Source organism: Tachyglossus aculeatus, chromosome 3 (assembly GCF_015852505.1).
Source record: "Tachyglossus aculeatus isolate mTacAcu1 chromosome 3, mTacAcu1.pri, whole genome shotgun sequence".
Classification (NCBI taxonomy): domain Eukaryota; kingdom Metazoa; phylum Chordata; class Mammalia; order Monotremata; family Tachyglossidae; genus Tachyglossus; species Tachyglossus aculeatus.
This window is the reverse complement of record NC_052068.1, coordinates 22,132,888-22,148,130: the sequence shown is the minus strand read 5'-3', so window position 1 is coordinate 22,148,130 and position 15,243 is coordinate 22,132,888. Positions and strand designations below refer to the sequence as shown.

The 15,243-nt window shown below is 45.5% G+C and overlaps 1 protein-coding gene across 1 annotated transcript in view; it reads right to left on the bottom strand.

The window, feature by feature from the left end:
* R3HCC1L (R3H domain and coiled-coil containing 1 like) overlaps positions 1-15,243 on the bottom strand; it is an 86,070-nt gene that overhangs the window by 20,258 nt on the left and 50,569 nt on the right. The window contains exons 3-4 of the mRNA XM_038743944.1: positions 5,773-5,948; positions 31-101 (exon numbers count right to left, since the gene is read on the bottom strand). Coding sequence (XP_038599872.1) covers positions 31-101; positions 5,773-5,948 — 247 coding nt within the window. The remainder of the gene's footprint in view (positions 1-30; positions 102-5,772; positions 5,949-15,243) is intronic.

Here is a 15,243-nt window from a genome sequence, read left to right as displayed (position 1 = left end):
TCTGGGGTGGGGGGTATGAGGAGCGCATACCTGCAATGGGGCTGGAGAACACTCCTAGGGCATGCGTGTCATCCACCCATTTGATGTCAAATCCTTTCTTTCTGCAACAAGAGAGCCACAGTTTTTTTTTCCTTTTAAAATGTACTTTATGGAACACCTTTCACATAAAGACCCATAAAACACTCCACAAAGAGAGAAAGGAAAATAAACAGATGGGAGCCTCGAACAGGTATAAAGAGGATAATGACAGAAGGAGACCAGCTTGGACGACAGAAGCAGCAGCTGAATTTTAAAAGCAGTAATAATATCGCCGAGCGCTGCCCGGCAGACTCTACATTCCCAGGCCTTTATGGACATCAACTAATTAATCCTCATGTGCCCCTTGGGGAGGCAAGTATAAAATGCCTTATTTTATTTGGCCAGAGGTGCTCTTGTGGACAGGAGACAGAGAGAAACAGGCAGAAGGAACACAGGTACTGAGGAGAAGGGGAAAGCCGTTAGGATGGAGGTGAATGTAAGAGGTGAAGATCTGGGGAAGGTGAGTGGGGGCTTGATGCCAATGAAGGTTGAAGGACACTGAAAGATTACACAGCAACTTTACAGAGTGGAGAGAAGAATCAAACTATGGAAAGAGAGGGCAGGCCAAGTGAAAGAGATGTAATATTAATATTAACAATCATGATATCTGTTAAGTACTTATTGTATGTCAAGCACTCTTCTAAGTAGTGGGGTAGATACAAGTTATTCAGGTCGGACACAGTCCCTGTCACACATGGGGTTCTCAGTCTATGGGGAAGGGAGATTAGGTATTGAACCCCCATTTCTAGACTGTTAGCCCACTGTTGGGTAGGGACCGTCTCTATATGTTGCCAACTTGTACTTCCCAAGCACTTAGTACAGTGCTCTGCCCCCAGTAAGTGCTCAATAAATACGACTGAATGAATTTTACAGAGGAAATGGAGGCCCAGAGAAGAGAAATGACTTGCTCAAGGTCACCCAGCAAGCATGTGGCGGAGCAAGGATCAGAATAACCCAGGTCCTCTGATTCCCAGGCTTGTGCTCTTTCTGCTGCCTTCGTTTCTTCTTTCTAGCCCAGCCTGCCCAACTTGGGGTGAAGCAAAGAGGAACTCATGATGTACAGGAACCAAGATGGAAGTGATTGACAAACATGAACACAACTAGGGAGGGTTTACCAAGTTGGGCTTTGTGGGAGTTTCTGTGATGCCTGCCTCACTCCGGCCCCTAGGTAATAAGAAGCATCCACCACGGAGAAGCAGAGTGGCTCAGTGGAAAGAACACGGGCTTGGGAGTCAGAGGTTGTGGGTTCTAATCCCGGCTCTGCCACTTATCAGCTGTGTGACCTTGGGCAAGTCACTTCACTTCTCTGGGCCTCAGTTCCCTCATCTATAAAATGGGGATGAAGACTGTGAGCCCCCCATGGGACAACCTGATTACCTTGTATCTACCCCAGCGCTTAGAACAGTGCTTGACACATAGTAAGCGCTTAACAAATACCAACATTATTATTATTATTATTATGGCATTGGCTCTGCGTGACCTCAATGCTAAGGTGGTACTCACTACCTCAAAAGAAACACCATCCCCTCCCTACCACCTTGAATTCTGTCAGATAATCAGAAAAATGACTCCCTTTAAGGGGAGGAGATTGAATAAATAATAATAATCATTGTATTTGTTAAGCACTTACTAAGGGCCAGGCACTGTATTAAGCGCTGGGGTGGATACAGGCATATCGCAGAGGAGTGCAGATTAGCTGGAATGAAGAACTTGGTCGCTCTAAAGGCTATACCATCATCATGCTCATCCATTAATGTCTTTCCCAGATTGCAATAAGAAGAGGGGCAACACTCATATGTCTGAGATGGTTTTAAGTACTACCAGTTAGAGAATCAGGGAATGGGGCTCAGGCCCCTCCAGGGAAGGCTAAATTCCACCTCAGTAGTCTCAGGTATGGTAGAGAGCAGAGCAGAAAATCCAATATCATTACTTTGGGTTTTTTCGCACCTCCTGAAACCCCTGAAGCCCTGGGCAATCCCTGCTCTGCACCACTCCCCCAGGGAAAATGTGCTACATGGGTGGGATAAAGAATTCTTAGAGTCACCTTGAGGCTACTGGAATTTTGGGAACTCCTGCACATTCTCCTTGATCTTAGGAGGCTCCAGGGAACTTAGTATGCAGGGAGCACCTACTGTTGCAAGAAAGCAGCATGGCCTAGTGGATAGAGCATGGGCCTGGGTGGCAGAAGGACATGGGTTCTAATCCCAGCTCTGCCACATATCTGCTGTGTGACCTTGGGCAACTGTTGGGTAGGGACTGTCTCTATATGTTGCCATCTTCTACTTCCCAAGCGCTTAGTACAGTGCTCTGCACACAGTAAGCACTCAATAAATACGATTGATTGATTAATTCTCAGGGCCTCAATTACCTCACCTGTAAAATGGGAATTAAGGCTGTGAGTACTATGGGACAGGGACTGGCTCAACCTTGATTAGATCGACTGTACCCCAGGAATTCAGTAGATTGCCTATTTATAATCAAGTGTCATTGAGTCACTTCCGATTCATAGTGACTGTGGATATATTTTCTCCAAAACATCCTTGTCTTCTGCCATAATCCGTAACCTAAAGGTTCTTCTGTTATTGTTGTTCTTTGTCCATCTAGCTGCTGGCCTGCCACTTCCAAGTTTTCCCTGGACGTTTCCTAGCATTAGTGTCTTCTCCAGGGAATCAGTCCTCCTGATTATGTGTCCAAAATATGCTAATATCCAAAGACTACTTTGGCTTAATTTGCTCCAAAATCCATTTGTTTGTTTTTCAGGCAGTCCATGGACTGCAAAAGCCTGCTCCAACGCCACATTTCAAAAGGATCAATGTTCTTTCTATCCCTGTCTATTCACTGTCCAGCTTTCAGATTCATACATTGCCACTGGAAACACCACAGAATTGACAATTTGTACTTCTGCGGCAATTGTACAGTGCCTGGCACACAGTAAATGCTTAACAAATACCATTTTTTAAAAAAGTTAATTCTTTATTTTCCCTCCTCCTGGTACCAGTGTTTGTAAACAATATGTGTCTCCCCTGTTGGATAGTAAACTCCACTCAAGAGAAGAGACTGTGTCTTTTACTTCCATTACACTCTCCTGAGCCTTTTACTCAGCTGTGCTCAGCACATATTATTGGTCCAATAAATCCAACAGAGTGATTGATCAACACAGAGTCCTTTCAGTCATGGAAATCCACACAAGTGTTGCTTTGTAGAAATCTTTTCGCAAACGAGAGCCAGAACCGAAAGCCTCTCAATAGGGAATTACAGAAAACCAATAGAATGACTACCAGTTAAAACCTTTAGCCCCCGGCTTTCCGATGCAGTCATTTGCCAATCACAGTCACACAGGCTTCCAATAGGGTATCTCATCAAATTGACTGGTTTAAAAATGTGCATACATTTCATAGGTATCATCCCTTCCATTTTGGGCTTGGAATAGGCTAGAAAGCCAGGTCTGGCCTGCTTTCCTGCGGCCCAGTATTGACCTCACCTCTGAGCCAAGAGGTCTGTGCATTTAAAAAAACAAAAAAACAAAATAAGATTAAAAAAGAAAAACCCCAGGCGGTAGCACTGAGGTGCTCAGAGCACCCCCACACTTGGGTATTGAGGGCACCACGGTGTCTTGTTTTAGGCCGCTTTATGAGATGGATGCAGCACAGACCACCCTAGTTGGGGGCAGAGCGGAGATATACATCATACAGTCTGCATTAATTCAATCGTATTTATTGAGTGCTTACTGTGTGCCGAGCACCATGCTAAGAGCTTGAAACCAAGACCCCACAATAGTCTCTAAAGTGATCCAAGCTTCAGGGTGAGCCTAGAAATGACCCAGCCTCTCAGGTCAGGAGTCTATTTGGGGGCAGTCTACATACAGGACTCTAGACATTTACTTTTGAAGTGAAACTGCAATCATGTGGAGCAGGATCTGTACCTAATTCCCACATCAGTACAGCACATAGTAGGTGCTTAATTGCTTAGAACAGTGTTTGGCACATAGTAAGCGCTTAACAAATGTCATCACTATTATTACTACTACTACCACTACTACAGCAAATTTATGGTACTCATTTGGGGAGATTTTTGAAAGAAAGACCTAAATCTCCTAATAATAATAATAATAACAACAGTATCTGTTAACCACTTACTATGGGACAAGCACTCTTCTAAGTGCTGGGGTAGAAAAGTTATTTGGATTGGCCACAGTCCCTGCCCCCAACAGGGCTCACAATCTTGGACGGTAGGAGAACAGGTACTGAGTCCCCAATTTACAGATGAAGAAACTAAGGCACAGGGAAGTGAAGTGGCTTCCTCAAAGTCACTTAACATGCAAATGGAAGACTGACATTAGAACCCCAGTCCTCTGACTCCCAGGCTGGTGCTCTTTCCACTAGGCCACAACGCTTTCAAGCTTTTATGGAACACCTGAAAAATATGGCTTAAATAAAAACTTATTTATAGACTACCATTTATAGGGGTGTTACACAGAGGTCTAGAGGCACAAATGTTAACCATAATGGTCAAAGCCCTAGAGACAATAAATCTGTCCCAGCTCTAGAAAAAGACTGCAAATAATAATCATGAGTATTTATGATGTTTATTTTTCCCAAGTTCTTTCGAATCAACTACCTTAACCTTGAGATATGGAGAGTGGTAGATATTATCATCTTCATCTTACAGAGGAGGAACCTGAAGCACAGAGAGGTAAAGTGATTTGTCTGAGGTCACACGGCAGCCAGTGGTGGAGCTGGGACCAGAATCTATTTTTCTGGCTCCCGCATTTGTGATCCTTCCATTAGGCCTAGCTGCCTTCCAATCTATTTGCTAATTATTATAGGTTTGAGTGGCGAGCAGCCATGAACAAGGGAGGTGGTGATAGAAAACTTTCTGAGGTGAACAAGAAAGAGGAAAGCTCATGGTGAAAGATCGAAGAAGGGATTTAGAATTTTTAGCTAAACCTGAGCGAAGAAGGCCAGCAGCCCAGTCGAACGAGAAAGAACATTAATCAGAGAAGAGAGCTTTCAAAGGCATTTAGAAGAAAGAAATTTACGCAAAGTCAGAGGAGAGAGAATCCAGGTGGTCAGTTTGGCTGAAATGTATGTTTTCACTACTTGTTTTGGGTCGAACGTGACAGATTTAGGGAATGTGTTTCTGACCTATGAGCGTCTGCTGGAAGAAACGATTGGTCACCTGTGCTTGTCATTCACTCATTCAATCGTATTAATTGAGCGCTTACTGTGTGCAGAGCACTGTAGCATATAACATGGCTTCCCCTTAACTCATGCTCTGTCAGAACGATAACTTCCACATTCCAGGGGAACTGACAAATCCAGGGAAGGGAGTAAGGGGGGAGATGACTCAGGTGAACAACAAAGCCAGCCGGAATCACTCCACCCACTCCACAGGCTGGACGACGGGAAGCAACGAGACAAAGTGAGCTTCTGGAGAGCTGAGGCCCAGAGGGGCTGAGAGGCTTCCTTCACATTCACCGGAGGCAAGATGTTTGAAAGCGGAAAACGACTCCAAGGAGAGGCGCTGCTGTCGACATTACTGAGAAATACTCCAGGTAGGAGTTGAGGGGACAAGAAGCAGATCTGAGGCTTGAGGGACTGGCAAGAGGAATGGGGAGCGGGGGGAAGAAGTACTTAAGTGGGATCCTGGGGGTACGTCCATCACTGTTACCATCACCCACGTGGGAACACTCACTGGTAGCTGCAGAAGACACGCAGCAGGTCCTCGGTGCGGAATTCCTGAGGGAAGTCATAGATTTCGATGACATGAGGCAGTTCGCAATCACTGAGGTCAAGTTCGGGAGCTTCGTAGTTGTAATAGTCAAATCGAGGATCCTGGATGCTCTTCCTGCTCTTCACACTCCCCGATAACTAGGGAGGAGGAGGAAGCGCATCAGTGATGGGTACACCAAGTCAGGAGCTAGTGGAACTCCTTTCCAGGGCCATCCCTCTTCCCTGATTTTTATCTTATGTCTCCTCTGCTCCCCCAACCTCCCTGCCACACACCCCTGCTCCCCGATACCCACCCCCCACAAGCCCTGTCCTCATTCTGTTCCAAGGCCAGTGATGGGAAAGGGCTATCACCAGGTGTACGCTGAAGCCTTCCGGAATACTTGGACAGTTGGAGAAGCCCCAGTGAGGACAGGCAGAAATGGAAGCTAAATTTCCACCTGTCTGTTAGCAAGTGAGGAAATGCAGACTGATTAATGTGGTGAGTCACAAGTGGAGCATTTTGGGGCCTGAACTCCGGACACTGGCTCAGGAGATGGATGAATAGCATTTGTTATATTTGGACTTATTGATCAGGCCCCTCATGCAGCTTGTTTTTCCCATTAAAGGGAGGGGGGAGAGAAATTCCCTCTAGCTCCCTTTTCATTGGCTGTTTCAGAGAGTGAAGGACAAAAGGATGAAGTGGTCTCTCCCAGAAGCAAGCAGCTCTTAGGCTAGGCAGATGACGGCTAGTCCTAGGATCACCTGCCCTAAGAATACCAAAAGACATTCTCAAAGAGGATTAAAGCAGGACCAGAGAAAAGGGGTAGGAGGTAGGTCCTTGACCGGCCAGATCAAGGAGCCCAAGTGCCTTCTTAGCCTGCTGATCCTCAGTCAGATGGATTTGGTGTCTCTGGTCCCTGCAGGACCTCACTTAGCACAGGGTCCAAGGACTGCCAGCCGGACAGCAGAGGAGCCACTGCGGAAGACCCACAGCTCGGTCAGGGTGGATGGGCGGGACACTGCTTCAATGTCGGCTAGACAGAGCCACCGGCCTGTGGGTCCAAAAAGGCGCTGCTCTCATCACTGACGCTGCCACATTTACCACCACCGCCTGAAATCCTGCTGAGGAAAGAGGGTTCTGCTTGTAGGGGGTGGTGGCGGAGTCCAAAATAACCCACAGCCCGAACCAGGCCTTGGAATTAAAGTGATGGATTCACTGAAGGTTAGAGAGGGAAACGATAATAACTATTAAGTTACAGCACCCCAAAAGTCAATTGAAAACAATTTACTCAGCCAATGGGATGCCTAATTAGGTGCGAAAGGGAGAAAGAGGCTGAAACTTAATGATGGGAAATGGAACAAGCAGACCACTAAATCTCAAGGGAGAGGACCATTGTGCTTACCTCGCCCTTCCTTTTCACTCAGTAGCAGCAGAATCTAGTTGGTGGCCGCCCAGTGTTCCCCTGATAACGGTTTTAGTAAGTGTGTAATGGGGGAGATGGGAAAAGAAGAGACACAGAGCAGGAAGAAGGCTGGGGAGGGAATAAAGGACTCAGAGGCCACCTCCACATTCCTCCTACACCCACTAAGGAGCAGGTCAAGACACACACCCTCTTGTCAAGGCTAGCGGGAAGAGGTAGAAGGTTCTGGAGTTCCTCCATGCTTGCTGAAGCAGGATGCAAATGATAAAGGAGGAAAATCAGTTGAAAGAGAAGAGGCATGAGGAGTACGAAAAAAGAGGTAAGTCACGGAAAAACAGGGAAGGTGAAGGGAGGCCGAGGGGTAGAAGCATAAGGAAATTCATTCATTCATTCATTCAATCGTATTTATTGAGTGCTTACTGTGTGCAGAACACTGTAGTAAGTGCTTGGGAAGTAAAAGTTGGCAACATAGAGAGACGGTCCCTACCCAACAGTGGGCTTACAGTCTAGAAGGGGGAGACAGACAATAAAACAAAATGAAAATCACCCTGCACCTGTGGACACAGATCTCCAGTTCCACCTTTAATGATGAGATTTAATGACTGTATTTATTAAATGCTTACTCTGTGCCAAACACTGGGGTAGATAAAAAATAATCAGGGAAGATATAGTCCCTATCCCACATGGGGTTCCAGTCTAAAATGTAGGGAAAGCGGGTTTCTTATCCCCATTTTAGGTGAGGAAACGGGAGACCAGAGAGGTTAAGGGGCTTGCTTGAGGTTACCCAGCAGGCAAGTGGAAGAGCCAGGAATAGAATCCAGGGTCCTGATTCCCAGTCTTGTGCTCTTTCCACGAGGCCATACTGCTTCCCAAGAATGGTTGAGGGCTACACATCCGGAGAGCCGGGCTCTGAGTTCCAATTTCACCTGAGTTACTGACCTGCTACTTTGGGCACCCCTCTATACTGATGTTTACCCATTTGAGAATGGGGAAATCAACACAAAATCCTATTGTCAGAGGACCTGGGTTCTAATCCCAGCTCTGCTAGCTGCCTGCTGTGTGTCCTTGGGCAAGTCACTTAACCTCTCTGGGCTCCAGCTTCCTCATCTGTGAAATAAGATTTCAAAACCTGTTCTCCCTCCTCCTGTAAGCCCCATGAGGGACAGGGGCTGTGACCACCCTGACAACTATTTTTTTAATGGTATTTGTTAAGTGCTTACTATGCTTCAACCACTGTTCTAAGCGCTGGGGTAGGTACAGGTTAATTAGTGGGACACAGTCCCTGTCCCACATGGCGCTCCCAGAGAGCCAGGATTAGTTGAGGAAACTGAGGCAGAGAGAAGTGAAGTGACTTGCCCAAGGTCACAGAGCAAGCAATTGGCAGAGCCAGGATTAGAATCCAGGTCATTCTCACTCCATGACCCATGGTGCTTGACACATGGTAAGCACTTAAATACCATAAAAATTAAAATAAAATATTGCAAAGGCTGACGATTGTAAAAAACCTCAGTAATTATGCATGCTTCATAAATGTCAATTTCAGTGAGGAGTGATGGAGGCAGCGTGGCCAAACAACTAAGCTGGTTGGGCTAGGCTGGGCTTTGTAAGTGAAATTGGATGGGTCGTTTCCCTCTATACCCCGGCCTTCCCCCGTCTACATCAAAGGATGCGGGGAAGACGAATGAGGGGATGCCTGTTGAGCATTTTGACCTCATCTGAAGAGGGTAAGAAAATACAAAACATGGACAACTGTGAAACATTTGATTTTGTTTCTACATCTAATAGAAAAAGTGGCACAGACCCCCTGGGTCACTGACTCTATTCTGTGGGAAAAGCTCCTAGAGAAGCATCACCCCTTCTCCTTGTTCCACCCACAGCTCCCTGATGGTCTCCCAGCCAAATACTCTCTGAGTCCCAGGGCTGTTTATCAAATTGGAGATTTTAGCCTTTGCTTTAAACAGATTTATATCATAAGGGTGTGCTCTCCCCATGGCATGAAATCCCTTTCTGCTGTAATCAGTATCCTGATTTCCTATACTCACATTACAAAATCTGCCCTATTCTTTTCATCACAGTGGCATGAGTCAATATCACAACACAATACAGAAAGCAGCATGGCCTACTGGAAAGAGAACAGGATGGGGGGGTCTAAGCCTGGGTTCTAATCCAGCTCTGCCACTTGCCTGCTGTGACTTTGGGCAAGTCATGGAACTGCTCTGGGCCTCAGTTTCCTCATCTGTGAAATGGAGATCAAATCCTCCGCCCTCCTTCTTAGTCTGTGAGCCCCATGAGGGACAGGGGCTGTGTCCAGCCTGATTATCTTGTATTTACCCCAGTTCTTAGTACAGTGCAGGGCACATAGTAAGCACTTGACAAGTACCGTAACAACACATCAAGTGTGGTATTTTTTTAAAGGTATTTGTTCAGCACTTACTAAAGCACTGTACTAAGCACTGGGGTAGATAATAATAATAATGGCATTTATTAAGCACTTACTATGTGCAAAGCACTGTTCTAAGCGCTGGGGAGGTTACAAGGTGATCAGGTTGTCCCACGGGGGGCTCACAGTCTTAATCCTCATTTTACAGATGAGGTAACTGAGGCACAGAGAAGTTAAGTGACTTGCCCAAAGTCACACAGCTGACAATTGTACAAGTTACTAAGGTTGAACATACTCCATGTCCCATATGGGGCCTCATGGTCTTAATCCCCATTTTACAGATGAGGTAACTGAGGCACACAGTGACTTGCCTGAGGTCACAGAGCAGACAAATGACAGGCCCAGGATTAGAACCCAGGTACTTCCGACTTCCATGGCCAGCTCTATCCACTTGGCCATACTGCTTCTCAATGTTTTGTTTAGGACATGTTTAGTTTGAGATGTCAGAAGACATCCCATTGTTGGGTACGGACCGTCTCTATATGTTGCCAACCTGTACTTCCCAAGCGCTTAGTACAGTGCTCTGCACACAGTAAGCGCTCAATAAATACGACTGAATGAATGAATGACATCCAGACAAAGATGACCTGATGGTAAGAGGAAATGCAAGACTGTAGAGAAGGCGAGAAGTCAGGGATGGAGAGGGAGATTTGGGAATCATCCACATAGAGAAGGTAGCGAATAAAAGGGAGTGGGTGTAAATGGACAGGAAAAGGCCACTCAGAACTGAGACTTGAGGGCTCCCAAAGTTGGAGGGTGGGAGGCAGAGGAGAAGCCTGTGAAAGGAACTGAGAAGTAGGCAGAGATAAGAGGGGAACTGGAAGACCACAGTGTCAGTGAAGCCAAGGTTGGATAACATTTCAAGGAGAAGGGGGTGGTCCACAATGACAAAGGCAGCTGAGAGGTCGAGGAGGATTAGGTTGGAGTAGAGGCCTTTCGATCTGGAAAGAAGCAGGTCACTGGTGACCTTCGACAGGGCAGTGTCCACGGAGTGAAGAGAGCACAAACCAGATTGGAAGGTGTCAAGGAGAGAACTGGAGGAGAGAAAGTGGAGGTAGCGGGTGTAGACAACTAATTCAGGGCAGGAGCAAGGGCAGTTTTAGGGAGTTCATTCCTGATGGTTTCAGTTTTACCCATAAAGCATACGGTCAGATCACTAGGGGAAAGAGCTATGTGGGAAGCGGAGGGAACGGAGGTTTGAGGAGGGAGTTAAACATCTGGAACTGTTGTTGCCGGCAGTGGGTATGGGAATCAATATGGATGGAAAACTATTGTTGTTGGGCAGAGGAAAGGGGAGAGTGAAAGCAGGTGGGGATGAAATTGTAATGGACAAAGTCAGGCTGGAATCTAGATTTCTGCCGGCAGGGCTCCACAGCTGGAGCACAGGAGTGGAGGAAGCATCCTGCGGAGGTGATCCAGGGTTTAGCCTCTTCCCCACCTCCCACCATTAGATCATAAGCTCCTCGAGGACAGGTCCATGTCTCTACTCTTTTGTACTCTCCAAAATGCTTAACGCAGTGCTCGGCGGATAGCAGGCACTCGATCGATAAGGAGCAGGTTTCCTTTCTGCACAATACTCGACACGCTCTGAGTCACGTATTTGGGCATGCTGTCCACTAAGCCAATTTAAAATCTTCACTTTGTAAGTGTGAAAAGCACTTTAAAAAGATCTTCTGATTTAAACAAGAGCAATCTGAATTTGGGGAACTTGATTCATTCTGATTAATTAGCAGCTCACGAATCACGAATCACTTTGAACACCTCGGTTACAGGCCACATCCCACGTGGAGAGCGCAGTAGCCTTGTCCTCTGTTTACACCGGTGTTTCTTAAAAGTGGGGTCTTTGGCCACACTGCCATTTCCCACATCCAGAGCTTCTCATCAATCAATCAATCAATCAATGGTATTTAGCGAGTGCTTACATTGGGGAGAGCACTGTACTAAGTGCCTGGGAGAGAACAATATAACAGAGTTGGTAGATACATTCCTTCTTACAGTGTTTCACCTCCCCATCGTCATTTTTCCCAAGAAGAAAGGTCTTGGGATATGATGGTCTGCAGGGAATCAATCAATCAATCAATCGTATTTATTGAGCGCTTACTGTGTGCAGAGCACTGTACTAAGCACTTGGGAAGTACAAGTTGGCAACATATAGAGACAGTCCCTACCCAACTGTGGGCTCACAGTCTAAAAGGGGGAGACAGAGAACAAAACCAAACATACTAACAAAATAAAATAAATAGAATAGACATGTACAAGTAAAATAAATAAATAAATAGAGTAATAAATATGTAGGGACAAAGTGATCCTTTGACCCAAAAGTTTGAGGACGGCTAATTTACATACCAAGGGTCAAACCTAAGTTCTTTGCAAAACAGCTTCCGCGAGGCAAACATAATTTACGTTGGCCTTTATCTGTCTAGTAAGGTCACTTCTGAAAACGCCAAAAACTCCTCGAGTAATCTGTACCCGTAATAACTTATCTACTGCCCTTCAGCAGACACAATCTGGGAACATGAATGGTGCTTGGCCCAGTATGTTTTTCATTTTAAAAAGGGAAGCGGCATGGTCTAGTGGAAAGAACACGGGTCTGGGAGCTGGAGGACCTGGGTTCTAATCCTTCCTCTTCCAACTACTTGTTGTGTGACCTTGGGTAAGTCACTCGGTGCTCAGTATGAAGCCTGAAGCATAGAAGGCACCTAACAATGCCATATAAAAAAAAACCCAAAATTTTTATTTGCCTCCTTCTTCTGTTCTCTCTCCAACTTAGACTGTGAACCCCATGTAGGGAAGGGATAGTGCCCAACCTAATTAACTTGTACCTTAGAACAATAGTAAGCAGTTAATACCATAAAAAAAGGAGGTGGGGGGGAGCAACTGGAGCCAGCATTTGCAGTTTCATCAATTCCATGTCCCTCCTATTAATATCAAGGCAACAGACAGCATCTTGACCATAATCCCAGTTGGGTAGGTAAGCAACAACACCTGTAGCCTGTCACCTTACCCTTTCTGCCCAGATTAAAAGATACTCTGGGGATGATGTTGACCACTGAAATGGGTAGCTAGCACTGACCCTCTCAAGGGACGTAAAAACAAAACCAACATCTACTGATTCCCAGGTCACTGGCCTCACGATAACCAAGGCCGAATACCTCTTCCCAATTCATTTCACGTAAGCCCCTGACGCCCCTTGTCATCCTGGATTTTCAATCTGGCTGTATGTATAAAGAAACTACTTTGGATGATGTTTTGATTGGAAAATATATATAAATTGGCACTATTTTACCCATCTCTCAGCCCATAAACTCAAGTTCCCCTGGTAACCATGAGTCCTGGGAAAAATCAGTGCTAATAAATTTAAAAAGGGAAAAATTCCAAAAAGGTTTTAAAATAGATATTCTAAAAAATCTGACAGTGACGGTTTTAAAGACATGATATTTTACAGCCTGCTAGGTATAGACAGACAGAAATGTTTTTTGGCTTTTGGAAAGCCTTGAAGTCTCTCTCCTTCAAGGGAATAAAAACACAGTTTCTACCACTGACAGTTCACAGAACCTGAAACCTGCCACTTTGGTTGAGGAATAAACATAGTAATTTGTGCAATTCTGTCTCAGTCGAAACTTCGGTTGGCATTTGGAGAGGTCAGGATGGGAGGAGGACCACATTAATTCGGCTACTTTTAATTAAACATATTTAATAAATTATTTTTAAATGGCAGTTTGGGAAGAAATGGATACAATTAGGATTAAGTTATCCTCAGGGAAGGCACAGAGTTGAATGAGGTCAGGAGTGCAAAATGAATGCAGTTGATTCCTAAAGAATTGATTCAACAGTCATCTACAGCATTAACGTACAGCACAGTGACACACTCAGTTATTCAGGAACTGATTATCCAGTTTGTGCATGATTTGGGCTTCCCTTGTTTTTTACTCTTTCTGGTCATTTCACTACTCATTCTCCACTGGGGTGGGAGCCTGAAGGGGGAAAGATTGCAGCTCAAAAACAGTACGTTTTACTAGTAGGGAGACCATTCTGAAATTACTGGCGAGGACGGAGATTTAGGTTGTCGTGACTGCTCTCCTTATCCCTCATTGTTTCAGAAAGAGAAAAACATCGTTTGCAGCATAGCCTAGTGGATACACCATGGGCCTGGGAATCAAAAGGACCTGAGTTCTGGCTCCAACTCTGCCACTTGTCTGCTGTGTGACCTTAAGCAAGTCACTTTACTTCTCTGTGCCTCAGTTACCTCAACTGCAAAATGGGGATCAGGACTGAGAGTCCCATGTGAGACAGGGACTGTGTCCAACCTGATTAGCTTGTATCTTCCCCAGAGCTTAGAACAGCACCTGGCACACCATAAGCGCTTAACAAATACTTTTTTTTAAACGTTTTTTTTTCAATCCCTCGGGACCTAAGGACAAGGTGTCATGCCTCCTATAGTTAATTCTAAACCTCTACAGGGAGCCTGTAAGGAAGAAGCCCCTTGAAGGAACCAATTCAGTGCACAAATCCCAAAGCAGAGCAGGAGCTGTTAACTGGAATCGTGTGTTTGCTTTGTTAATTGCCTTGGGAATGAACACTAACAAGAGAAATCCAGATTTCTTAATTCCTATTTTAGCAGATCAATGGCTGAAGTGAATAATATGCTCTCAATTTTTCATTTTGCTACTCAAGGCTGTGAATAATAACAACCCGATGTACCGACTCTGGCCATTATTGCTCATGTCCCTGAAGCAGCCGTAGTCAAAAGTTGCTGGTAGTGACCAGTAATTAACTAGATATGGGTGCCCTCAGGGCACAGTATGTACATTTTGCTTCTTTTGTAATACTTTCCCAAGCATTTGGTAATAATAACAATAATAATGATGGTATTTGTTAAGCGCTTACCATGTGCAAAGCACTGTTCTAAGCCTTAGGGAGGTTACAAGGTGTTCAGGTTGTCCCACGGGGGGGCTCACAATTTCTAATCCCCATTTTACAGATGAGGTAACTGAGGCACAGAGAACTTAAGTGACTTGCCCAAAGTCATCATCATCACCATCAATCGTATTTATTGAGCGCTTACTATGTGCAGAGCACTGTACTAAGCGCTTGGGAAGTACAAATTGGCAACATATAGAGAAAGTCCCTACCCAACAGTGGGCTCACAGTCTAAAAGGGGGAGACAGAGAACAAAACCAAACATACTAACAAAATAAAATAAATAGAATAGATATGTACAAATAAATTAAATAAATAAATAAATAGAGTAAAAAATATGTACAAACATATATACATATATACAGGTGCTGCGGGGAAGGGAGGGAGGTAAGATGGGGGGATGGAGAGGGGGACGAGGGGGAGAGGAAGGAAGGGGCTCAGTCTGGGAAGGCCTCCTGGAGGAGGTGAGCTCTCAGCAGGGCCTTGAAGGGAGGAAGAGAGCTAGCTTGGCGGATGGGCAGAGGGAGGGCATTCCAGGCCCAGGGGATGACATGGGCCGGGGGTCGATGGAGAGACAGGCGAGAACGAGGTACGGTGAGGAGATCAGTGGTGGAGGAGCGGAGGGTGCGGGCTGGGCTGTAGAAGGAGAGAAGGGAGGTGAGGTAGGAGAAGG